At 35.7% G+C, this 27,406-nt stretch overlaps 1 protein-coding gene across 4 annotated transcripts in view; it reads left to right on the forward strand.

Moving 5' to 3' along the window:
* The window catches only part of rxfp2a (relaxin family peptide receptor 2a), a 53,110-nt gene extending 29,449 nt beyond the window's left edge, over positions 1 to 23,661 (forward strand). For 3 of the 4 annotated variants that reach the window (XM_059544627.1, XM_059544624.1, XM_059544625.1), the window contains exons 6-18: positions 3,082 to 3,153; positions 5,112 to 5,183; positions 5,883 to 5,954; positions 8,839 to 8,913; positions 11,396 to 11,467; positions 13,739 to 13,810; positions 13,979 to 14,050; positions 14,495 to 14,566; positions 14,667 to 14,738; positions 14,836 to 15,065; positions 19,613 to 20,023; positions 21,197 to 21,415; positions 22,395 to 23,661. In XM_059544627.1, the coding sequence (XP_059400610.1) occupies positions 3,082 to 3,153; positions 5,112 to 5,183; positions 5,883 to 5,954; positions 8,839 to 8,913; positions 11,396 to 11,467; positions 13,739 to 13,810; positions 13,979 to 14,050; positions 14,495 to 14,566; positions 14,667 to 14,738; positions 14,836 to 15,065; positions 19,613 to 20,023; positions 21,197 to 21,415; positions 22,395 to 22,660 (1,777 nt within the window). In that variant the 3' untranslated portion in view covers positions 22,661 to 23,661. The remainder of the gene's footprint in view (positions 1 to 3,081; positions 3,154 to 5,111; positions 5,184 to 5,882; positions 5,955 to 8,838; positions 8,914 to 11,395; positions 11,468 to 13,738; positions 13,811 to 13,978; positions 14,051 to 14,494; positions 14,567 to 14,666; positions 14,739 to 14,835; positions 15,066 to 19,612; positions 20,024 to 21,196; positions 21,416 to 22,394) is intronic. The other variant, XM_059544626.1, reaches the window with a different exon arrangement.
* Positions 23,662 to 27,406: the final 3,745 nt, after the last annotated feature.

Genomic DNA, 27,406 nt, shown 5'->3' on the forward strand with positions numbered 1-27,406 from the left:
AAAACATTTATCATTCAATGGATCTGTGCGTATGATTTAGACACTTACATTTCTGCTCCGTCCATGCAATAAATACAGCTGTCGACGGCTCCGGTAACTCCGTCGGTAAGATGCAGAGAGCCATTGACAAACTACAGAAAAGTAAAACTACTTCATGTCAGCATTACTGGCCACGAGTCCTATAGATCACACGTCAGCTGCGTCAGAGACGAACGGAGCACGAGCGCAATCCTGTGACAGTCAGTCGTTATTTTAAAAAAAAAATCCAAATGCAAATTCACTATTGGAGACAACTCATACTTGATACCCCGTCATAAAGCTCAGTTAATTTTATACATCATATTTTTGAACAGTGATGAGAAAAACATGCAGCGACACATGGTGATGAGGATAAAATACCCCTAAAGACACAGATTAATACATTTTTAAGAAGACTATAAAAGGGAGAGTAAAGGGTTGTTGGGACATCTGTGGAATGTTGAACCAGTAATGACAGATGTCCTCTGTGTTTAGCTTTTTACAGGAGTTTAGGCCTATAGATTTGAATACCTGATTTTCTGGCTTTTCAATTTTAAGTTTTACATTTTTCTACTATTAATTAATAGGGATTTTTCTACTATTAATTAATAGGGATATGTATAAATCCCAATTACTTGAAATATTAAAATCTCTTTTATGGTTTTATGGTTCGATCACTATAACGAAGTTAAGAAGTTGTCAGAAACACATTCTTTAGTAAAAAGTCATCTTGTCTGATTCAGGTGAGAAATATGCACAGATTAAGCATAGTTTACAAGCAGAAACAGTCCAAAACAGTTCTAAACAAGTGTGTTTTGATGTACGTAGGAGCTATTATGGATAGAGGGCTCGTATTTTGGTCCGAAGCAGCTGTTTAATCAGCTTAATGATATGCATGTGATGCTTACAAACTTATTCATTCATTGCTGAGCAAGTGATGTAATGTTAAATTTCTTCGAACTTGTTCCAATGAAGAAACAAATTCATCTACATCTTGGATGGTCTGACGGTGAGCAAATTTAAATTTTGTGTGAGCTGTTCCTTTAATATGTGTGAAAGTAATTTAATTAAACTGCTCTCAGGGTAATTTTTTGTGGATAAATGAAGTAATGGTTTTCAGGTTCTCGCAGCTGTCCCCAGGTAGTTCATAATGTTCCACTAACTATTGAAAACTCCAAAGTGTCCAAATAATTTAGTTTTAACATCATGAGGTCAGAGAAAGCTCATTCTTTCTCAGTGTGGAGCCCAGTTCTTCCTAGCATGCACATGAATGCTTCAGTGAATCACTAAATTCCCTTTCACCTCGTTGGGAGTGAGTGGTGATGGCGGATAATGTTGCTGGTAAGAGCTTCAGAGCTCTGCTTTTCCCACTGGTTCAGTGTGTCCCTCACAGACCGGAGGAACTTTTGAATCGAGAGCGTGCTTTTCATCTAATTTTACTTGAATTGCACATTCATTTTAAGCTCTTCTGCACCCAAGAAAAGGTGTGAGATTAAATTATCTTCCTCCTTACAAATTGAAGTAATAAGGTTTGGAAGAGAGGCAATTTACTGACTTTTATTCAGAATCTCAAAGGATTTACTGCCCATTTAAACCTATTTATATGCATTTAATTTACAATACATTCTGTATAAATAAAAAGGCAGTTCAGTCCTCTTCAGTGAACAAATCAGTGCAGTCATCCTCCAGATGTCATGAGAATTTTATGGCAATGTTTGCTGTCACTGCAGTGCAGAGTTTAATTTTTTTTTTTTTTTAATGATGATGATGTATTTTTTGCCTTTATTAGGACAGGACATTATAGAGATATTAAAGCACATATTTATGGTACAAGTGAATCTCTGGCAGCAACTGGAATGGCATTAAATTTTAAGATTATGTATTTAATAATTTACTGACTGCCGATCCATTTCCAAGTCTTTGTTGTGAACTATAATCTTATCCTTTGAATCCAAAGCCGTTTTAGGGTTACAGGAAATATCTGTAAAGTTCATGGATAGTGTTGGCAGTAAATTAAAACTACCTTTTCCGTTTTTCTACATATTGTTTTCTTACGGTGTACCTAAATGATCATCAGTTATAGGCACAAGCTTATATCAAGGTGTATCATAAATGAAATATTATTATTGAACAATTGCAACTAGGCAACATGCTGACATGCTAGGCTGACTTGCTGCTTGGCCAACTAACTGATCAATGGTTTCCTCTTTTCATGTGATTTAGAGGGAAAATGGCAAATAAATTTAAAAGATAGCTGAATTTGTTGTTTGTACATAGCTAGTTACTTTTTGCAAACCTGGAAACCAGCTAGTTTTTTTGCTTACTCCAGCCCCAGACAGACATAATTTACCCTCCAACCTCACAGGCACTAGCCCAGAGTTTAAATCTTATTATTGCTAATATAAAACAGACAACAGGAGCATGGCTGGGGCATTTTTCAGGATTTGACAACATCTTGGGTGAAGGCCAAAACATCAGGGGGATATCGTCCTCTGAGGTTAACATTTTATATACAAGATCACTCCGATCACCTCATGTAGTTTTGTATTAATGAAGTAAATTAACAACATAACATGCGGATATGATCCCAGTGCTTGTTCGTGTCTCTTTTCTTTTCCTCTTTTATTTCACAGTATGGTATCTCCCTGGAAGTAAATAGGCAGAGGTACAAGTAAACGTTACCTGCTTTCTGTACGCGATTATTAATAGTAACATTACTCAGTGTTTTAATGTTTTATGGCCTTATTTTCCTTTAAAAAATCGAATAGATGACTGTATTTCAATCATTAATAGCCTGATGAAAGGAAAACGTTGTCTTTGTTAGACTATATAATAGTCTAAGTACACCCATTGCTGCAAGATTGTTAATGAGGCTAATAAAGGCTAGTAAATGAGGCTTTGGTTACAATTTTCGCAAAGTAACTTTAGATTTTAAAGCTGAATATCTAGCCATTTCTGGTGTCAGGTGTCCAAAAGGAGCATCCAGACCATTACTGATTAATAGAATCCATTATTATCCAATATTATCAACACTTATTTGTATTTGACTTTCTTTTTGAACAGGTTTCTTCAGAACAACGTAATTCAGGTGGTCTCAAGCCGTGCCTTCAGCGGACTATTCAATCTAGAAAAATTGTGGGTACTTCTTTTTTTCCTTATCTTTCACTTCAGATCACCTTTTAAAAAAGATTCCAAGTATTCTTTCTGTTCTGGTGTTATTGACAGTCAATGCAATTTCTTGAACTTCATGTGAAGCCAGTGAGAGAGTGTGTGTTCATAAGAGAGGTGTTAGGACGTCGCCAAACTGGAGATGAGAAATGAAAGTCCCAGATAGAATATTGAACAATGTGCCACCCAAGATTGTGGCATGTGTTCAATGATGCTTCTTCTGCTATTGTTTTAGGTGTGGAGCACAATGGCATCTTTGGGCTGTAGATCTTTGTGCCCCTGGGGCCGAGTAGGCACAGACAATTTTTTTGTCAATTGTTCCAGAAGTGAGGAAGGACAAACTTGATCCCGAGAAGATGATGATGTATATCAGTATATCATTAGATAAAGTCAGCTCTAGATGATTAATGACTTCTTAAACAGTTTTGTAGGAATACCAAACTTAACTTTTCCTTTCTATTCCAATCAGTTTTTATTTCATTCAAAAGCATCTCAGAAGAAGCACAGTGCATGAGTCAGAAATGAGTTGCTATGCTCTTATTCATTTGGGTTCCTAATAGGGCAATTTGTTATTTTTATGTCTATAAATCAATCATTTGGATAATATAATGCTTAAAGGTGCCATCTGTCATGTCTGGCAAAAAAATCAAGTCATACTCCACATTCCATACCAGATGGGGGCAGTATGCCTCAATAAAGTGAATTGGTCTACTCTAGAGTAACAAACAAGAAACGGCATAGTCTCTATGCTCCGCCCCTACCTTCACAACAACCCTACAGCCATAGCCGAAGCCTTGAGAGGACATTTTGCCTCCAGAGGAACGTTGGGTGATGTCAAGTGATTTTGAAACATGACATCTTCAAGCTACTCCCCTTCACCTTTACCAGTGAATATGTTCCTATTCGTTTTGTTCATATTACATTTTGAGTTGTATATACACATTATTGGAATTAAATTAATTTGAAAGACAGCATTCTGTCAACATCATTGGTCAACATCAGACAGCTGATGTTGACCAAGCTAGCGCCAACCAAGGTAACCATAGCTGCCAACTCTCAAGCATTCACCGTGAGACACACGCAATTGACTCTTTTCACACGCTTTCACGCCACACATCAATTTTCTCACGTACAGAAAAAACACGAAGCAAAGAGGACACGGAGACCAACAGACTAAGTTAGACAAAGCAGGTTAGTTATGATATAAAAAAATGGTTAAGTTATAGCTAACGTTAGCTAATTATCAAACGCAGCTACGGTTAGCCATCGCTAACATTAGCACGTTTATAGAACAGCCTTCGATACATTTCTATGTTATAACTTCCCGAAAAAAAATACACAAACATATAAAACAAACTTCTAGCGAAATACTAACAGCATCTAACTTACCAATCCAAAAGAAATGTTGCAAGTTCGGTGTCGAACCTCATTTCTTTCAGGTCCATCAGTTGTCTCCAGCGATTGAAAGCAGTGCCGATGTTTACTCTGGTTCGTCTCCTTTTCTTATCGGATTTGATTTGTGTTTCCGAGCGCGGTTGTTTCCGTGTAGCGGGTGGTGGTCTCTTGCCAAGGGCTTCAGTCATCCTTCCGCTCTCTTCCCTGAACTGAAATGAAGTAGTGGGCTGTACTTTCCACACGATTGACATCAGGTTAGATTACGCCTACAAGCCGGGGCTAGTAATGCTAATGCTAATTAAGGTTGATATCTCTGCAGCACTATAACTTGACATTTTTTTAATGACATCATCGCCCTTATTTCTTCTCATTCTTTTGATGCGTGTAGGTCATTTTTTGGATATTTTACCTCAATTTTTGCACATGGCACCTTTAACCTTGACGTTTATATATATATATATATATATATATATATATATACATCTCAATTTCAAGTCTATGTCTATAATGAAACGTTTTCTTTTGTGCAGGTTTCTCAGCCAAAACCACATAGCATATTTAGGACCGGGTGTATTGCGAGATCTACACAAGTTAGACTGGCTGTGAGTATTTAATTGCAACACATTTAATGAATCAGAAAAGGGCAAAACGGCTGCTTCTTGCTCTTCTGCTTCAAATATCAATCACAAAATAAATACATGTAGAGAGTTGGAAACCATCAATTAGCCATCATTCTTTGATGTTTTATACCTAAAAGAAAGTGTCATGAAGTGTTTAACATTTATTATATATAAAAAGTAATGACTACAACCCAGTAACAGACATATTTAGTGTATTTTTGTCATATCTGGCTTTTTTTACTTCATCATTTTTTATATATTTTAACATTTTCTGTTTATTTTTTCAGTTTCAAGTGTTTGTTTTGTTTACTTTTTTTGAATCATCTATTTTCTTGAACTTCATCCTATAGTTTCTCATCTCATATTTAGTAGTATTTGTTTGTTTGTTGTCTCCCTTGATAATTAGATGCTTAATTAAGTTCAGCACAATCACACAGAAAATATGTGGTCTGTGGAATAGCTCTGAGTTAGTAGAATTTGGCTCTGGAAAGTGCGGAAAATAGAAAGTGGTTTTGCAGAAAGAGTCTCAGAATTACTTGGGTGGCTTTTCGGTTGCCAATCCCAGACGCAGGTTGGGCAGATTTATGCAGTACTTGTATAAGCACAGTCACTGACAGAAGATTTGCCAACAAGATATTTTGTTAAAAACATTTCAGTTATTGTATTATTTTTTTCCCACAGAGTATTAGACCACAACCCTCTTAAAACCATTACCCGTGATACGTTCATCGGTCTGAGGTCACTGACATTTCTGTAAGTATCTTGTGGTTTTAAAATATTTCATGTTGATTCTTTACTGTGGCATTTTGTTTAATCAGTTGTCCTTACAGTTATCTCTGATGAAAATGTCAAGCTTTGTTTTATATTTAATCAAGCTTGTTCCTGTTTCTAATCCAGTTGTCTGACATGAAATTAATATTTATTTCTAGGATGTTGTTTCATGAGTTTAAATTTGGTCTTTTAATTTAACTACTTTCTCCCTGTTTTTTCCTGTTACTATGCACGAAATCAAGGCAATGGCACAATTCCCACAATGATTTGAGATGTCGAAGACATATCTGAGTTTAGCAGTACTTTTGCGTTCACTTGTTGGTTACAAGTATCATCAAGAGAATGTCAACAGAAAGGCACCTCACCGTTCAAGTAACAACAAAAGTAATCTAGGGTTCACTAACCCTGAAACTCAGCCAATTTTGTTTCTGCAACAAGACCCGAAACCATCTCGGAGACAACTTTTTGATCTTTTCAACGTAACACAGAACTGCCTGTACCCACAAGAAAGCTAACAGACATTTTACACTTTTAGATTTGAAAATGTGGGTTGCCTGAAGGCCATTGTGTAGTCGTTTGTACAAGTAGTAAGAAATTCATGATCATAGTCCCCTCTTCAGAATGTCTTTAATTTCCCTGGAAATGTCCTCTGGCTTCCAGTTCCACTGCTGAGCCAGAAATGTCTAGAGTACAAAAGTGTCAATTACAAATAGTTTTTTGTTTTGTTTTTTCAATTTTTTCCTCTTCTCACTCAGTTTTCATTGATATTTTATTCTTTTTCTTTTCCCTTTTTTCTGTAAGATAAGATTTTGTCTTATGTTTCGTAACCATTTTCAGTAGATTTACTTGAAATATTAGCTTTAGCAAATAAAATTAATTCTAAGTTTATTATATCTATTTGCTTATTTATTTTATTATTATTATATTTTTATTTTAATTATTTCTTTCTAGCTTCTCAAACTAGAAAAGGCACTTATTTAGATCATACAAGAATCTGCTGGTTTTCAAACTGATTGTGTTTTTCGCTAGGTGGTAACTGAAATATTACAATTATTTCAAAGTAAATCTGAAACAATTAAACAGTATTTTTCCCACACAGTATTTCTAAACAAAAATCTGCAGCATGCAAATTACACAGACCTTGTGGCCCATGTTTGTGCTGTTACATGATTTGCATAATTCATTTAGTGAACCAGAATCTTTACAAACTCAGACACAGTGTGTTTTTTTTGTTTGTCCATCACAGCTTTATGAATAAAAATATGGCACGATTTCATTTTTGCCACTTTTGGCTTGCAAAGTATAATTGAATCACTGAATCATGTTTCATGAATGTTTCATTTATGTTCCTCCACCTTAATAAAAAATCAGGGGTCTCTAAGGGTTGGCTAACTAATAACAGAGAAACCTAAGTGCCCCTATTATGGATTTTTAAATTCATTCATTGTGTAACACAGCTCTAAGTGAATGAAAACATCCTGCAAAGTTTTAAATCTCAAATGAATCATTGAGCGATTTGTTTTGGAGTCGTTGAGCAAGTTGTTTTTTGACCTTGCATGCATGTCAACCTGTTGTTGGGGACTCCCAAAACCAAAATATGAACCTTTCATTACCCTTAATAGGGGCGTTTTAAGCATCACTGCAAAGAACAGTCCCTCATGAGAAACTTTTCATGAGTGACTGTAAGTATCTGAAGTCATGCCAGAAGTGATTATACGCTTGCCTGGAATGTTTTCTCCTGTTCAAATCGCTTTGTGATACCCATAATTGCTGAAATAACAGTAGTATGTCTTCTGAACAGTTTCCAGAAGCCTGGTTCTGTTTGCAATTTAGCCATTGCATGGAAAAGCTTAGCTTGTGGGAGTCTGTATTTAAAGAAAATGATTCTTCGAACCCAGTGATCGTCCATATTGGTGTGACTCTGTACTGGACTGAACTGATAAATAGACAGCTTTATGAAACACACAAAAGTAAATATGGGAACTGAGAAAAAAAAAGAAAATCTGTGATTTATCATGAAAAAAATACAACCTTGTAAATTAGCTGTACAAGTGTCCACTGAATAATAAGCACTCTATTAATCTTTCATTTATGAGAACAAATTGCTCTCTAAATTTGCAAAAAAAAAAAAGCTAAATTATTGTTGGCGTCTAAGAATAATGTCTAATTTCCTGGTGTTCTTAACTAAATGAATGGCTTTTTTTTCAGAGGAGATGTTTTTAAAGACAAGTCATGTCACTCAGTGGCCATCTTTGAAATGCATCTTGGGCATGCAAGTGCAGCTCCTGTCTCTTTGTGACGTGACATTCAGCCAAGTATAGTGACCCATACTCAGAATTCGTGCTCTGCTTTTAACCCATCCAAAGTGCACACACACACAGCAGTGAACAAACACACACACTGCGAACACACACCCAGAGCAGTGGGCAGCCATGCTGCGGCGCCCGGGGAGCAGTTAGGGGTTCGGTGCCTTGCTCAAGGGCACCTAAGTCGTTGTATTGCTGGCCCGGGACTAGAACCCACAACCCTAACCACTAGGCCACGACTTCCCCAATTGATATATTAGTTAATTAGTTAGTTGATTATAATTAAGGAAACACTTTACAAGAACTAATTAAAAAACACAATTTCCAGATAATTATGCTTGTGAAACGGAGGACACCTAATAGCAAACAGCTAGTCTAGCAAACAGCTAGTCTGGCAGAAAGCCTTGATTGTTTTCCCTGTGATTGAGTCATATCTAAAAGTGCTGCAGGGGGTTTGCTGAATTTCTACAGTAAAGACCTTCAAGGATCTTGCTGTGACATGCACATCGAGGCTGTATTGCCATATTTGGTGATTAATTTAAATCTTTATTCATTTTCAGATCCATGGTGAACACGTCCCTGTTGTGGCTCCCAGACACAAGTTTCTGTCAGCACATGCCCTTGCTCAGGTGGTTGTGAGTATTTCCTGTTACTAGCCCTTTTTTCAACTCTTACGAAGTAGAGCAGGGGTCGGCAACCTTTTCAGCATGATGTGCTATTTTTAATATTTCTGGTTTATCCACTGTGCCAACCACCCCCCCCCCCCCCCCCCCGCCACTCTTTTTCAATGCATTCTGTTAAAAAAAATAGGCCTATTTGATTTTCATGCAAATAGCTCCTGAGGATTTTTTCCAAAATGTTCTTGAATAACAGCTATACAGTGTGACCGTACTGAACACCACTGTATGTGTGTGTGTGTGTGTGTGTGTGTGTGTGTGACAATGCCAATGCATTAAAACCATTTAGTTTAATCACTGTTCTATATTTGTCACGGATTGCTGGGGAAAGGAGCTTGAGGGAGTATGAAGGAGGAGTCTTTAATAAATCCACATGGGAAAGTAGGAGAAAACAACCTATTTACACTGAGACAGGACAAAGAAACTGAGGAAAGGCAGGGCTATAAATACTTAACCTAATGATGGACTAATAATATGATTAATGAACACAGGTGGAAACTAATTAACTAATCAAGCAACACAGGAAAACTAGGTAAAGGCAGGGAAAACAGAACATAAATGACCACTCACATACAAAGATCTGAGATCGCGCTGTGCAAAAAGTAACGTTCAGATATAACATCACGGTTAGATTGGTCAAAATGGCTTTAAGAACCATCCACTATGGTGGACACCATGCATTATGGGGTGAATTTGTTTGCTGGCACACATGCAACATGTTAAAGGCTCATTAGAGGAAATAAAGAGTTCTCCTGTGTATATGGTTGTTTAAGGCATTATGAGGCTCACAGTAATCTGCCTGGCTGTACTTAAATCATTATTATTCACTGAATTTTCCTGACACAACCAGTTAAACTACCAGTGTTTGTGTATGATACTTCAATAATGTTAAAGCCTTCTTGGCTTGACCTTTTATTTCTGAGCTCATGTACAGTAAATGTGCATCTTGTTTAGAGACAGTAAGAAATACAGAATTTATTTTTGATCTGAGTGGCCCCAACATATCAAGCTGAATTCTCTAGAAAGATTTGGTACTCTGGGAAGATTATTATTTTTTTGTTACTTTTAGCTGTAAGCATGTACAGTATATCTTCATATGTGTGTGTTTATACCTGCATGTCTATTAGTATATTAGTCATCTCGCTCTTTGGTTTATTTGAATAGGTCATTCTAAGGTTAACGAACAGAAAGAGTCTGTAACACTTAGCCGATGGTCTCTGAACTGAACAAATGATACCGCATCATAGTGCTTTTCTATGAGGTCGGTTTGAATTTAGCATATCTCACTTGGTATGAATCATATCAGCTCTCAGTAAAATTCCACAGCTGTCCAAGTAAAACCACTTAATATAGCTTACGCTGTTGTCAGCAGTTGCTTTGCTCCGATAAACCTGTGCCTAGAAGACCACACTCATTTAAAAACGTTAAAGATGTTTTTGTTCTAATTTTATAGCCAACAATTACCTTAAAATCTGATTATTTCCTAGACAGGACACCCACGGACCGACCCACAGGCCAATTTACTGTCCATCTGATGCGCATTGCACACAAAACTGGAAAGCATTTCCTCTATCTGGCAAGCTTTAATCAGATAATCAGATTATTATCAGTCCACTTGGAAACAAAGTCATGTTTACGAGGTACCGGTTGATCCAACGAGTGCTTTTGAGGATGAAATAATCTCTAGATCTGCCAGCTTTACAGGTTAGCGAGAACAAAAGACACTGTGATTTCTTTTGTAGCATATCAGTCAGTTACTCTCTTTCTGTCTAAGTGGGCATTTATAGGCCAGATTAAGCTGCTTGAGCTGTTTATTCAAAGGTCTGACTACAACTCCATTGACTGTGTCACACATTTTGAGTTAACAATGAAAACTCCTCTCAGAGCGCCTGTATTTTTGCCAGATGTATGTGTTTGTTTTCATGCGTTTCCCTTTTCATGATGAGCACTTAGGATGCAGTTTCAGCTTTTCTGTAAAATGCACTCTGGTAATTATAGTCAGCAGATAGAGACTTACAGTGGCCATCAGCAGGATCACTGTGATTTTTGATGTTACCTATGCGAGCAGCTCAGTCATGCTGTGATACTTTCGCCGCTGAATGACAATTTGCCATCTGGTAGTCCAGCCTGACACTTTGGAGAGAAAGACTATCAGAGGTACTATCAAAGTCTGGCACATCCTCAACTAGGTGCTCGCTGGATGAAAAATTTCAGCATGGGGCTTCATGAGGGACTCTGATTATTCATGTCAAGCATCTATGGCTCATGATCAGATACATTTTTGTTGTTGCAGGAGGAGCAATGGGATGCGTTTTCCCAGTCATCAGTGCAAATGTTGTCTTCCTCATGTCATCGAAGTTTTTATAAAAGAAAATATATATATTTTTATTTACAGCTCATTTTCTTTCTTTGCTTTTCCTTGGTTTGTCTGTCTTCACAGGGACTTCGCTGAGAACCACGTTGAGTTGCTGAATTGTTCCACTCTGAAGACCTGCACCGAGCTCACAGTGCTGTAAGTGTTTTTATATGCATTTACCCTCAGCCACAATCCACTGTAAAGTCTGATTGGTTGGTTTCATTGTTTTTTTGTTTTTTTAAATTATGGCTGCACATGTTGATGCCAGCATAACAATTTATGGCAACATGGCAGTGAGTTTGATTTAATGGTCAGTTTAATTGAACGTTTAATTTAAAAAAACGTTGTTTTTAGTTTACGATGTCAGTTTTGGATCTCGGACATGTTTTTTTTTAATTCTCAGTTTTTTATCTCTAAAAGGAAATGCTTGTTCTTGGTTAGTCATCAGGATGCGAGTATCTGTCTGCACGTTTTTCTTACAAGTGAACAAAGTTTGATGCACTTTGGAAAATGAAGTCAAGCATGTGCTGAATCTTAATTTTACTGTAACTTTAAAATATAGGGCATGCTACCATTCTGGTTGTTTTTATCACAAAGTCTTTTGACGTTAGGTGTTTCAAATAATTATATGTCATATACTGTGGGGTATAAAAGTCTGAGACCACTAATAAAAATGGTTTTATTTTGCACTTTTTTAAATTACATACCATTTTATTTTATTACACCATTTTTATTCAAATTATATTTGTCAGATTAACAACTTAACTAAAAATGTTCAATAAAAACACAATTATTCGATTTTTTTTAAGCATTTTAATTGTTTTTTACCATGTAAGTGACTGACATTTTGCTGTATACCAGAGCAAACTCACATCGTCTCAAATCTCCGAGCAATCTTTGCTCAAAACCCTAACCCTGTTGACCCTATGTGGTTTTGGACTGGGTCAAGATTGAGCATTTTTCTGATGAATAAAATGATTTGCGGGACTCCCGCAAAATATAAATATCTAAACATAAAATATCTAAAACAAATATTGTTTTTCATCTACTGCACAAAAGCAACAAGAACAACTAATATAAAATAAAAATGATTAACAGTTGCACGCGTGTTTACAGAATTGAGCAATGTACTGAAACCAATAACAATTTGGATCGCAATGGACAATCAGAGGTGTTTAAGTTAGAATCCACTCACTGCCCAAATGGAGTTCTTGCACAGAGCTGCAGTTTGCATGCTCACAAATCCGCTCATTAGAACACACAAAATGCAGTCATTATTAAAGATTCATTGTGCATATATTCATAGTGTTAGACCTTTGCAAGATCGCGATAAACTGAGATGTCAGCTTTTTAGTGATTATAAAGGGAGAGCTCTTTGCTTGATTTCTGCCTTTCCAAACCATGAAAACCACGGAAAAGCCCATGCTTGCTATTCTGTTAAAAATAACAGTGGTTTGTGAATTTTGAGGCTTAAATAACAAATATTTTATCAGGAGTGTTTATTCTAGGATGTTTTAGAACATTACCTCTAAGATTTGATATTTCATGTAAATCTTAATGGATGTACTGAAAAAAATCGATGTACTGTAGGCTATTGTTTTGTGGGCTTTTGCAGGCAGGAGTGGGACAAAACATTAATGTTGTGGGCGGGAGCAGGACAAGATAACATATTTCTGAGGGAGCGGGCAAATGTGGGACAGAATCCTGCTGGATGAAAATCCATCCTGCACAGGTTGCGTATAGTTTGAAACAACTAATATTTCAGTGCGCTGGCATCCAGGTGCAGGTTAACAGGCAAAAATAAAAAATAAAAACCTATTGATCTTCTCTGCAGTTTTAACTTCCATCAGTTTTTACCTCGAGATGTTTATTTGCAGGCCAACTAGTTTTTGGTTGATCACATTTTGAGTATATACATAGAGGACTCTAATCCCAGTGTCCCGGAGATCACTTGTGAATTTGACTCCTTTGGTCCTGATTCCCTCCTAAATCCTTTGAAAATGAAAGCAGAATGTCTCCCAGGAGAAGTGTGATGTCTGAAAGATTTTGTCAGTGTCATTATTGCCTTATGTGGACAGACTGGCATCTCTCACAGCAACAACAATACCCCTTTCAGAAGGTTTTTTTTCTGGCTCTTATAGTGCATTATTAGGATGTGCCATTCTCTTTTGTAATAGATGTGGGAAAGTGGCAGGCATATCTTAAATGAGACTTGCAGGGAGAGATGGGTATCCCTGCAAATAAGGTCGGCTTGACCTTGCTGGAAGAATAAACTGGAAAATGCAGAAAGCAGTACGATTTCGTTATCATCTGGCTGTTTCACAGCCCAGTGGCTGTTATTTGAGATTTTCCATACAAGTGAAAATGTGGTGGTTTAGTTTCTTTGGAAATTAACATTAAGTTTGTTCTCTCAATTTTTCTGTCCAGATCACTGCATGACAATAAAATCAAGATCCTTCTAGAAAACACCTTTCATTCTCTTGGATCTTTGGTTGAACTGTGAGTACCGCGGCACATAATCTGGAAAGGATGTGAAATCTTGTGATTTGGGAGAAATAACTTTGTTTAAACTTTCTGCACAGACATGATTGAGATGGCATTATATGGATTGTGCTTATTTAACAGATGTATTTATTTCTCTTCCTTGTTGTCTTTTTTTTTATTTAGAGATTTGTCTTGCAACAGAATTTCCAATCTTCCTAAAAACACTTTCTGGAGTTTACAATATCTGCAGAAACTGTGAGTGATGCACGTGTCAGATGCATAGTTTATTTCAAAATTGTTGAACTATTGAATGCACACTATGAAATAATGTTCTTTAAAGGGATATTTCACCCAAGAAAATTGTCACTCACCCACCCTCATGTCTTTCCAAGCCTGTGTGCTGTTAGTTCTTCAACAAACAAGTCTTCATTTGGGAGCTGTCAACCCCCCAAAAATGACAAATGACAAAAAAACTAAAAAATATATATAAAAAGTAGTCTACCTGTATTTAGAGCTGTCGAAGCCATATGATAACTTTTTGAGTGTTTTATGTCCTTTTTGGAACTTGACAGCTCCTTGTAACTATCAACTGTCAATGGATAGTAAGAGCTACAAAGGTGTTCTTTAAAAAAAAAATATGATCATTAAATAATCAGATTTACTTATTTTTGGCTGAAATACTCCATTTAATATTTGCAGGAACCTATCTCATAATCCTTCACTCCATATTCATGCCAGTCACTTTGATCACCTGCTCCAACTTGAGTCTCTGTAAGTATCAACACCGCATGTTCTGCATTTCAAAAGAATGCATTTTAAGACCCTATTAGTAGGTGCCACATGAAACATAACATCCATTTGTATTTAACAGAAGTCTGGAGGGCATTGAAATTCCTGATATAACCACCAAGATGTTTCTTCCGATGGGAAACCTGTCCCACATGTACGTTCCTCTCATTGTGTGGCCTGTGTATTAATCTGTGTATTAAGCAGGAGGTTCAGCTTGTAATCTTTTATGTGTGCATATCTGTCTTTTCTAGATATTTTGAGGATTTTCAGTACTGTTCCTATGCCCCACATGTTCGGAAATGTAAACCTAATACGGATGGCATTTCATCAGTGGAAGACCTGTTAGCCAGCCTGGTTCTGCGGGTCTCTGTCTGGGTTATGGCCTTCATCACCTGCTTTGGGAATCTTTTTGTTATCGGAATGCGCTCCTTCATTAGAGCAGAGAACAACCTGCATGCAGCTTGCATCAAAGTCTTGTGTTGTGAGTACAGCTGAAACTATTATTAATATTTGATTAATAAATATATCGTGCAAAAATGGTTTTTAATAAAAATACTAATACCACGATTTCAGATGATGCCAACCCTGGACTGACAAACTAAATTGCCAAATACTATTCTTATATTTTATCATTATGATCTCAATAACGTGTGTACTTAACTAAATACATTATGCTAACTAGCCACATATCTTATACATTTATGCATTTAGCAGATACTTTTATCTATATATAATATACCATATAATAATGCCATTCATTGCTTGATTACTTTCTGATTGTACCATTTAAAACATACACTTTTTGTTAGTGTTGTCAAAAGACCCGGTACTTCGGTACCAAGTCGGTACTAAAAAAAATTAAATGTGACGGTCCCAGGTTTCTTTAAGTACCGGTAGTACCGAGGTCCCGTTCAAACCCGGTTCAGCGCTATGATTTCCGCGAAGCAGAAAACGAGGACGGAATCTCAAAATCCAGTCATGGAATTTGTCAAAGTTAGCATAAATTAATCAAATCAAATCTCCATATGGACCAGTATCTGTAAATATTAAGCCGCAAAAGTTGTTTGAAATATGAATCCGTTTTCTGCGCGTCTCTGTGTGAATTAATGAATGGCAGAGACATGCGGGTTTGTTTACTACATAGACTGAAGCGCGTGATGCTTGCATTAATTTCAGCATCTGAGCTTCAGAGTTCTCTCTCCATCAAGCGATCTGAACTTTTCAGTTCATCTCAACGGACGCACTCATTGGCTGGCGCTGATCTCTTACCGTCCCTGTTTTGATTTCAGCAAATCATTTTGACCGAACGCAGACAATGTGATTAATATTCATGAACCCAACAGCTCATCAATTCATAGTGCATTGTATATACATTAGTATGATAGTAGAATTAGTAGTAGTATAATCTTTTAATAATAATTAATATGATCTATTACTATTTTTTTACAGAAACCCTCAATGACCAAAAATATCTTAAGCATCACCACCAGTCTTAAGTTCAGTTAAAATGACAAATATGCATTCATTAGGCCTAAAAGTTAATTTTTACATAAAGGCATTGTGCTAGAAATATTACTATTATCTAGTAAAATGTATGTGATACTGCTACTACTGTTGAAAAAATTTATAAAACTTTATTTTTTAAAGAAATAAATCACAATATTTCTTCCATGTTTTAATTTTAATAGCAAATCCCCTTTATTTAACAAAAATAAAATGTGTTTAAATTTCATAAACTAAAAGACAAATTACATTTGGGTGAAACTTGTTTACTGTTTTTCATAATTATATAACTTGTAGAAAAACTTTAAACACAATTGTAAATAATTATAAAGAATGGCATTGGTTTTATTTATAGTGCTAAAAAGTTATTTTTTTTTTTAATTAGCATATTTTTGTGTTTTGCTTGGATTTTCACTGGTATCGGTACCGAATACTGAAATTTTGGTACCGTGACAACACTACTTTTTGTAAAGCTACTCTGAAGCAATACATATTGTGAAAAGCACTGAATAAAATTGAACTGAATTAATAATAATAAACAATTGACTTCATTGTTAATTAGTACACTCTTTGTACAAAACACTTCATATATTTAATACAGATTATAATTATTATTAGGGATTCAAGCGCACAGCCCTGAAACCCTATTGTAATTGTTATTCTTCTTATTATATTAATAATAATAAATAAAATGTATACTTATATTATTATTTAGTTATAACTAAATTTAACAATCTAATATATAAATAATATTATAGAGCTATATTAGTTATTGTTATTATTATTATTATTATTATTATTATTATTATTATCCGTTACTTGTTGCAACCCACTCAAAAAACACACACTCACACTATCATCTGTCTGTAACGATCTCATAAAAGTTCACAAAAACTTTTGGCTAGACATTTTACGAGAACGGGAGAGAGGAAGAGAGAGATAGAGAGGGGGGATTTTCTTGGAAAGAAACTATGCCCATTTATGCAGCCGTCATGAATGGGGGTATTAGTGGAAAACCCAAGGGTAATAATATGTAAGGGAAGCTGATCTGAATATGATCTGAATAATGGAAGCTGACAGTAAAGCCTGTTATGATTCCGTTTGCTTTTGTGCCTGTGTATGTGTTGGATTGTTCCTTCCTGAGCATTTATGCATTTCATCTATAATCCTATTTCGAAAGTGGCAGTTTGTTTGTCTTCATAAGCTGGCTTGTTTGAATGTTATGTGCAGTTTTGAACTTATTTAAAGGGTAAAGTTACAGACTTCCACAGTCTGAACACTTCCTGATGTACCAAAAAATAATCACATCTACTAATACTTAAGTAAATCTGTGACGGATCTAGTTTTTCAAGACATCAGGTCAAGAACACGGATAGACACTTGATGGGTTATATTTTTCAGCACTGCAGTTTTACCACCAAAAATCGAATATTGAAAGGCAACATTATTTTACAGTTTGTATTTACATAGATCTAATTTAATTTTAGGAAAATAATGTAATTTAACTGAAATTTTGGTATAAATGTTATGTATTTATGTATAATTTTTTTATATATTAATATATTGATTTATTATAAAGTATTACAGTGTATATATGTGTGTGTATATATATATATGATCCTTTAGAAATCATTCTAATATGATGATTCATTATCAAAGTTGGAAACAGTTCTGCTGCTTAATATTTTTTCAGAACATGTGATATTTATTTAGGATACTTTGATGAATAAAAAGTAAAAATAAAAAAAGAAGCTATGTTTTTAAAATATAAATATTTTTTAATAACAATATACACTACTGGTCAGTAATTTGGGGTCAGTAATTTTTTTTTTTCTTTTTCTTATAAAATCAATACTTTTATTCAGCAAGGATGTGTTAAATTGATAAAGTGATTTTTAAGTTGTAATAATATTTCACAATATTACTGTTTTTTCTGTATTTTTGATCAAATAAATTCAGGCTTGATGAGCAGAAGAAACTTCTTTCAAAAACATTAAAAATAGTAATGTTTCCAAACTTTTGGTCTGTACTGTATATAATTAAATTGCAGGAGTGCAGACAGAATGATCGAATGATCGTCCCATTGTTCAGCTTCATGATACTAATCTCTCTTTGTGCTAAGATGTGTCAGATGAAGGTCAGTGTGATCACGGAGGATTGTTATTAACTGCTGTCACATTTACAGTTCACGGTCTGTCAGTGCTGGTTCTTTTAATCTCAGCTACATCAGTGCATTCATGACGGAAACAAGAGTGTGGCTTTTTGCTCGCTTTAATAGTGTCCCTCTACTCACCTTAGCCATGCTGTCAGAATTAAAATCGCTTATTACCACTGAGGGTGGTACCTTTGTCTGGCTCTGATTCATGATGTATTCCTTCAGATTATAAGGAACAAGGGTACATTTATTCACATTAAACGCATTCCCTTTTCTCATAAGCTTTTGTGACGGTGTTTCCTAAATGTACTGTGTGACTTGTGGGAGAACAAGCAAATGAGCAGCTGTCAAATATTTCACACCTCCACAGGAAAAAGAGGCCTAAAATAAACTGGCAAGCAACTTCATGCCAGTTCTGGTCACACTGTGTCTTTGTTTTTATATTAATAATGAGAAAGATAATTAGCATTGTTAAGATTAACATCCATTACAGTAATCAGTGCCGCAGCGGCTAGTCACCGTTATAATAATAATAATTCATTACATTTATATAGCGCTTTTCTAGGCACTCAAAGCGCTTACATAGTCAGGGGGTATCTCCTCATCCACCACCAGTGTGCAGCATCCACCTGGATGATGCGACGGCAGCCATAGTGCGCCAGAACGCCCACCACACACCAGCTTACTGGTGGAGAGGAGACAGAGTGATGAAGCCAATCAACGGATATGGGGATTGTTAGGAGGCCATGAAGGTCAGAGACCAATGGGTGAATCTGGCCAGGATGCCAAGGTCACACCTCTACTCTTTTCGAAAGACATCCTGGGATTTTTACTGACCACGGAGAGTCAGGACCTCGGTTTAACGTCTCATCCGAAGGACGGTGCTTGTTGACAGTATAGTGTCCCCATCACTACACTGGGGCGCTAGGACCCACACAGACCACAGGGTGAGCACCCCCTACTGGCCTCACTAGCACCTCTTCCAGCAGCAACCTAGTTTTCTCAGGAGGTCTCCCATCCAGGTACTGACCAGGCTCAGCCCTGCTTAGCTTCAGTGGGAAACCGGTCTTGGGCTCCAGGGTGATATGGCCGTTGTTTTAAATCAGTTCGTTAAATCTGTGACTAGAGTGTATAACAAAAACCAACATGTCGTGACATAATGATACCAGAAATAAAACCAAAAAATGAATACGAAACCCAAATATTTCAGTAGAGACATTGACTTTCGTGGTTAGGTTGGATGAGAAACAAACCAAGTCTCAGTTGGTGCTCATCTTCCTCTGGCTGGCACATATTTAAAAAGATTTCATTCATCATATGCTTGAGGAATGTTGTCATTATTTTGATTATTCTGCTTTAATGTTTTCCAGTTGCTGACTGTCTGATGGGAGTCTATCTTTTCTTCCTGGGGATATTTGATGTGAAATTCCGCGGGGAATATAACCGGAATGCTCTTATCTGGATGGATAGCATGGAATGCCGTACGATTGGCTTTCTCGCCATGCTCTCCTCTGAAGTATCTGTTCTTCTTCTTACCTACTTAACACTAGAGAAATTCCTGGTCATCGTTTTCCCGTTTAGCCATCTGCGGCCCGGGAAGCTGCAGACAGTGTTGGTTCTGGCCTTCATCTGGATTCTGGGATTTGTCATAGCAGCTGTTCCCTTGCTAAATGAAGACCTGTTTGGGAACTATTATGGGCGAAATGGAGTATGTTTTCCTCTGCACTCTGATAGGCTGGAGAAACCAACTGCTAAAGGATACTCCACAGGGATATTTCTTGGTTCGAGTCTTTGCACTAATTTGATGTTTACTAATATATTGATGTGTTTTCATGTATTTATTAGTTTTAATTCTTCTATTAATATAATATGCACTACCAGTCAAAATGTTTAAATATTTAAGATTTGTAAGTCTGTTATGCTCACCAAGCCTGCAGTTGTTTTATAAAAATAATATTGTGAAATATTGTAAATACAATGAAAAGTTGAATACGTTTAAAATATAATTAATTCCTTTGATGGCAAGATTACCGCAGTTTCCAGTGTCACGTGATCCTTCAGAAATTATTTTAATATGTTGATTTGGCACTCAAGAAACATTTCTTACTATCAGTGTTGATGACAGTCATGCTGCTTAATTAAAAAAAATGTTTTGATAGACCACAATTCAAAAGTCTGGGGCAAATAAGATTTTTTCTTTCTTTTTTTTTGTAAGAAATGTATTCAGCAAGGATGCATTCAATAGTTAAAAAGTGACAGTAAAAACATTTTTAAAATGCTACAAAAGATTTCAAAAATAAATTATGTTCTTTATTCAACAAGAATACTGAAAAAATGTGTCAGATTCCACCAAATATTAAACTGTTTTTAACATTAATTATAATAACCATTGTTATTAATTGAGCACCAGTAATAACTGATAATTACTGACCAAGTCAGTATATTGAATTGAATTATTACTGAAAGACACTGAAGACTGGAGTAATTAAGCTTTGCCATCACTTTTTTTTTTCAAATAGAAAACTGTAAAAATTGTTATAACATTTCACAATATTACTGTTCATTCTGTATTTAAAAAAAAAAAAAAAATGCAGCCTTGGTAAGTAGCCTACTGTATAAGACACTTTTTCTCAATCTCAATCCAAACTTTAAATATAATATAATATAATATAATATAATATAATATAATATAATATAATATAATATAATATAATATAATATAATATAATATAATATAATATAATATAATATAATATAATATAATATAATATTTGGGTTATATAAAATATGGTGACCATTTTTTTAAAAAGCCCACACCGGCAAAGGACTGATTTGCATGATCCGATCACTCCTTTGGATGGTGTGAACTGTTAGTATTCTATACACCATCCAAGCTTGTTACTTTCCTATTTCAGTCCTTATGTGCAAATCCTGAAATATTTGTGTATTCACAGGTCTTAATCTGGTGGCGTTCTTGGTGATTGTCGTTTCCTATTCCAGCATGTTCTGTTCCATTTATAAAACCGGCATCAATGCCACAGATGTACGCAGTCGGCTACACAAAGACGTGGCCGTGGCCAACCGCTTTTTCTTTATTGTGTTCTCTGACGCCCTCTGCTGGATACCCATATTTTTGGTCAAAACACTCTCTCTGCTAAAAGTTGAGATTCCAGGTATGTTACCAGGAGCCCGTTCTTCGTCCATCACTAACTCAGTTAGCTGGATTTGATTGTTGATGATTTGGCATGATCTTGTATTATTTGGTTCTTCGAAGCTCATCCTGGACTCGCTGTCATTGCAACAGTTCCGTAAACTTAAATATATGGCTTATTTCATGTCAACTTGATTAGATTGCATCTTTTTAAGTGAGATTGATATTTAAATCTATCCCAGCCACTGCTACTCTATAATTACTTTATAATTGTATAAGAATCTTACACACATGCTGTACAGTCAATCTGAGCCGTGCATTAATTTGTGTGCTGACAGATATTATGTGAGTGGATTGATGGAGCGCAGGAGATGCAGATAACTTGATCTTGAATGCTGTCACGTGACAAATCTGCTTCACAGAAAAAATTACATGAACTGCTAATTAAAACATTGGGGGGAAAAAAGTAAAATCTCTCCTGTACAAATACTAGAAATCATGAATTTTAAATAATTGGGAATCATGTATAAAACTATAATAAATAAATAAAATAAAATGGTGCACATTTCTTTTAACTTTTATAACATTTATGTAGTTGTGTTTACTTGGTTGTTTCCTTAAAAAGGTCCACACATTTGTCAAGGTTTTCGTCAGGTGTCTTTTTTAATTATATGATGCCATTACATTAGTAATTAGTAATACATTAGTAATGACAAATAATTGTTGGTATTTTGTAGTTATAGGTATTATATTATTTTTTGTAGCACAGATTTAAGACATGGTTTTGGTCCTGGTATTTTATTTTTTTAATAAGAATAAATAAAAAAATAAATAAATACAATTTTAAAAGTTTAGATTATACTTTTTCTTTTTTTGTGCACAACTGGCACTGTTTCCTGAAAATGAACCCGCTACCTCTGGATAAGTGTGTCACAGAATTTAAGATTATCAGTACAGCCAGTCCTTTTTTGTTGACATTTGCTCTATGTTTATCTCTGCAGGGACAATAAACTCCTGGATGGTGGTCTTCATTCTTCCTATCAACAGTGCCCTTAACCCCATCCTCTACACCCTGACAACCAGCTTCTTCAGAGAGCAGGTGGAGCTCCTCCTGTGCCGCTGGCAGCGGCGCTCGGCATCAAAGAAAGACCGTAAGAGTCTCACCAGCTCCACCATTTATATGGAGACCCCTCGAAATGCAGAATACACCGCAAAAATTTCCTTGCCACGAATGTCTTTGGCAGACATGGATAACCAATATGGGTGAGAAGAGTCAGTGAGTGAAAGGTATCATAGTGTAGGCCAATCATTATCATTATCTGGAGATAAGACTGGAGAATAACAGTCTTTCCTGGAACAATTTATGTGAAAGGATGGTACTGTGATTCTTGCTGTTTGGGTTCCAACATTGAGTGCTCTTTTTATACGTGTGACTAGCTTCGCTGTTTTCTCCATTAGGAGAAGCATTTTTCATCACTTTAGCTGGATAAGAGCCTCGGACCCCCCAGCGTCTATTTCCCACCTAAACGCCATGTCCGGCTCACAGGGCATGTTGTTTGTCTCAAAGGCTTTTAAAGAAGAAAATCAATGACTACAAAGCGCAATGCACAAGACTGTTAGCATTTACTGCAGAGCACATCTTGAAAGGATCAAAGGAACTTTAAAACACTATTTACATGAAGGGCAATTTATTATTTTTTATGGAAAGTTTCGATATGTGGTTTTGAGATTGAATTTGAGAAGTTATTGATAATGTACAGCAAAGGTTTTTTTTTTTTTAAATGCTTGCTCTGCCATTTCACAGAAAATACATATTAAAGGGAATGCCTCAGAGTGGTCTTGGTCAACAAAGTAAATGGTTCCCTTACTGAACAGAAGCATGCAATGAAGATAAAGAGGTGTATATCATTCAGCCATGTAAGATAAAAGAGATACTTTGTTTTTTTTTCCACTTTGTCATTTTTTTACAACAATGCTAAAGCATTTATTTTTATACTCATGTTGCCTATTTATAAGTTTGATTTTTTTCTACACATTTCAAGATATGTGAAGAGATATTCAAAGTCAGATGTAAAGATGATAAAAGTTTGAATGCTTATGGATTTTGTCCAGCAATATAATATTGACAATCTGAAGAAATCCATCTACCAGTGACTCTAGCAAGCCAAGGATCTCCTTGTTCTTTAATCACTGTATGACACAAGAGTTTTCTTTACTCTTAATAAGCCTGTTTATTGTCTATAATTTATCATAAAAGACAACCATGAATAAGTGATCTTGCTCACATTCTTGTTTGTGCAATTTTACATCACGTACATCATACTCAGCACAGATTACACTACTGGTCCAAAGTATAAATGTCTCTAATGCTCAAGACTTGTTACAATCTTTTAAAATTCATTGTAATATGTTTTCAGTGTTGATAATAACAAGAAGGACAATTGATCATTGAGAAACTATAGTAACTGATAACTGAGCAGCAAGTCATATTTCACAATATTACAGTTCTGAATTTTTTTTTATCATATAAAGCCTTGGTGAGCATAAGACTAAGAGGGGAAAAAAAAGAAAAGAAAAAAAAACGTAATTATTCCAAACTTTCCACTGGTAGTTTATACATTTTTGTGAACATTATTAGAATCCGTATTATACAATTGTACTACACAATTAAATTGCAACAGTTTTTGAAACTGCATTGGGAGGCGACTTGAGGAGAAAATTAAATTTGCGGTTTTAATAAAATTGTGCTCTTGTAAAGGTAGAATCCATTAAGATAATACAATTGGTGCCTTTTGTCTGGCTTGTTTGCAACTGTGCACCTGTCAGTATTCAGCAGCATCCTTTCACTCGCTCCAGAACCTAATGGATGGAAGGAAACAGACGGGCTTGCGTCTCAGCCAATCAACGATCTCCATTTCTCTCCTTCGGTAAATATCTGCGTTCTGATTGGTCGTCAAGGGCGGAGCTGCGCCATCCTCAGCTGCCGTCTTTTTCTATCAGTCGATGAGGAGACGCAAGACCAATGAAGGGAAAATAGCAGAATTGAGCCACGACGACTGGATAAAGATATGAACATATAAACTCCTAAACATAAATACTCAAGGTATGTTGTTTTTTGTTCGATGCTTTTAAGGTGTAAAATGTAATAACATTTCCATTCCAGCGCGCTTTCATTTGAGAAACCGCCTAAAATTGCCGTGAGGAAGGCCAGACCACCAGCACTAATTGTGTTTGTTTGTCTGCTGATAACAAACACAACACAACAAATTTGGCTTCAAGTTGTCCCTTGGTAATTACAAATATTTTTTGTTTTCTGGATGTTTGGCATCAGCGTTCTGGGTTCGCGAAGCAGAATAAATGTATTTTACAGCTGTAATGGAGATAGATGTCTGCGGTGATTACAACAATGTAATAGTGGCTGTGCTCCAAACCGAGTGTGCTGTCTATCTAGACGGCATTTGTGGACATCACTGCGCTACACTGAAATTCTGCGCGTGACGTAAATATTTAAAAATATGTGGGTTACTTGGGCAGTTCACGCGCTTTTGAGACACGTCTACTTCTGACGCAGATCATCATTATCATCAATCAATGATACTTTATTTTACCTTCAGGAAACTGGATGATTTTGCATTCTGCATGGCAAGAATCACATCCTCCTCCTGTGTCTAAAGAGGGTAAGTCATATTTTGTTTTCAATCAAGTAAATATATGCAAGGGGAGTTTATTTAAATAGCACATTTCATACACAATTGCAATTCAAAGTGCTTTACTTAAAAATATGTAAAATCATTAAAAAATATAATCACAACAATAAAGACAATGAATTTAAAAACGTACAATCAGTATTGCTCTTAAAACAAGTAAACATTGTCAAGCTTTGTTCAAAATCTTCCCTACTAAGTGGAAAATATTCCTAAATAACTATTCCACTACTTCACACCCTACTTTCTTTGACCATCATAAACCAAACAAATAGAACTCAGAGGTCCTACTTTCTACTGAAGTTTTAGCACATCTGATCTCTTCTAGAAGCTAGTTCCAGCTGCGGGCGTCATAATAGCTAAAAGTGGACTCCCCTTGTTTTGTGTGAATCGTTGGTATTTAAAACTGCCTTAATCCTAATGATCTGAGTGGTCTGTTAGGTTTATATGGAATGTGTGGAGCACCCTGAGGTTTTGCATTAACAATAGCATTGTTTTAATTTTGTACTGAGAATTATATTTACATGCAATACGTGTGACATGGATACTGTAATGTAGATTTGCTTTCTTGTATGATTATAGTCCCTCTGTTATTTATGTGCCTTCACCAGAGTGTATTGAATGTTTAAACTTAATTAACAAAGACTTTATAGATGCAAATCTGTTTTATTTACTTGAAAAAATGTCACACTGAACGTCAAAGATTCAAAATCTACAAAAAAAAAAAAAAAAAAAAGTGAAGATTCACTGGGCATGAACAGCTTTTTGATATGTGCTTTATTCATTATGATGGTTTAGACAAAATGAAGACACTTCATTGCTCTGAACCATATGATTACTTTAGGGTTTGCAAATATTTACATTCAGTTGCTGAAACCATTTGTGAATGCATTTCATTTCTCTTGAAATGGTTTGATAATCATCATAATAATCAGTAATATATATGCTCATTCAATATGAAAAAAGCTTGCATAGATCTGTCTAAATTCTTTGGTTTTAGGTGGCAATCAGGCTTGGGTTTGTTTGTGAGTGTGTGGGCACGTTTGTCGTTGATTGTTTGATGTTGTAATTGAGTCTTGCGGAAATTTTGATATTCTGATGTGCAATTAATGAAGAGAATCATATGGTTCACGGTAGAAACCATATGATTGTATATTTAAGGATGTATTTTAGCCGGTATGATGGTTTGGTTTATTATGAATCTGTAAAACCATATTCACATTGTCCAGATGTGTTTGGGTTCTCATGACAAAGACATGCTTTCTTGGATCAGAAATTGCAATACCTGCAGATTGATCATTTTGGGCTTTTTTAAAGTGTGCTTTCTGTCTTTGTTTTCTATGAACCTGAAACTCAATTGTTCATTAACTTTGTTGAAAGTTTGCATAAATAACTGTGATTTACGTTCTGTCTGTAGTCTGTCTGTAGTCTGTAGTGCTTCAGAAGAACACATATTTCACAGCTACTGAGCAATTTGACTGAATATGTGATGTGCAGCCCACTTGGGCATTACGTAATCTTAGTGAGATGGTTTTGGTTATTGTGTGTAAGTTAGTGCTTGCTTAGAGGATTTTATATAACAGCTTCTGGCAGGTAGTTTTTAGAAACACTAGTGAGATGAGTGCATTTGACTCAAGTCACCGTTCTATAGTGATCGATTTTTAGTCAAGAGCTGTTCAGTGCTTCACCTGCTGTTTCCACATTGTGTTCTGTATTTCATTCTTCTCACAATGGCTGGTTTTCAAAGCTCAAGTCATGAATTATTAAGAGCTGCAAAAAAAGGAACATAGCCATAGCAACACTGCATTGTTTTTTCATCTCTATCTCCATCCATCTTCACATCTGTCATCCCTGATTTTCTTGAGCAGCAAAGCAGCATATTAATCATTTGTGAAGGATCATGTGACATTGAAGACCAAACTTCTTTTGCTTCTTTGGGCAAAGTTATTTTAATAGCATATAGTAAAAAATATTTGATAAACTCATGAACTGTACCTCTACAGAACTCTAGAGGGCAGTCTCACACTTAGTTCACTCACGATTCTTGATAGAAATGTCTGTAATGAGATCTCTAGCTTTTTTCCCCGCTTTATGTCAGAGAAAACCATTACATCCACCCCTCTTTTCTAGTTTTCACTGTTAAATCTATAACAGCACATAAAAAAAAAAAAATCTTTAGGCCTTCCACCAAGCTTTCATGCCATTTTCACAATTTCTAAATCACAGTTCCTATTTGCTTTCGGGCCACTTTAACTAAAGAGGTTTTGAAACATGAAACTGCTAATGCATAAGGCATTGTGTAAATTGTT

This window comes from Carassius carassius, chromosome 49 (assembly GCF_963082965.1).
Source record: "Carassius carassius chromosome 49, fCarCar2.1, whole genome shotgun sequence".
Taxonomy (NCBI): domain Eukaryota; kingdom Metazoa; phylum Chordata; class Actinopteri; order Cypriniformes; family Cyprinidae; genus Carassius; species Carassius carassius.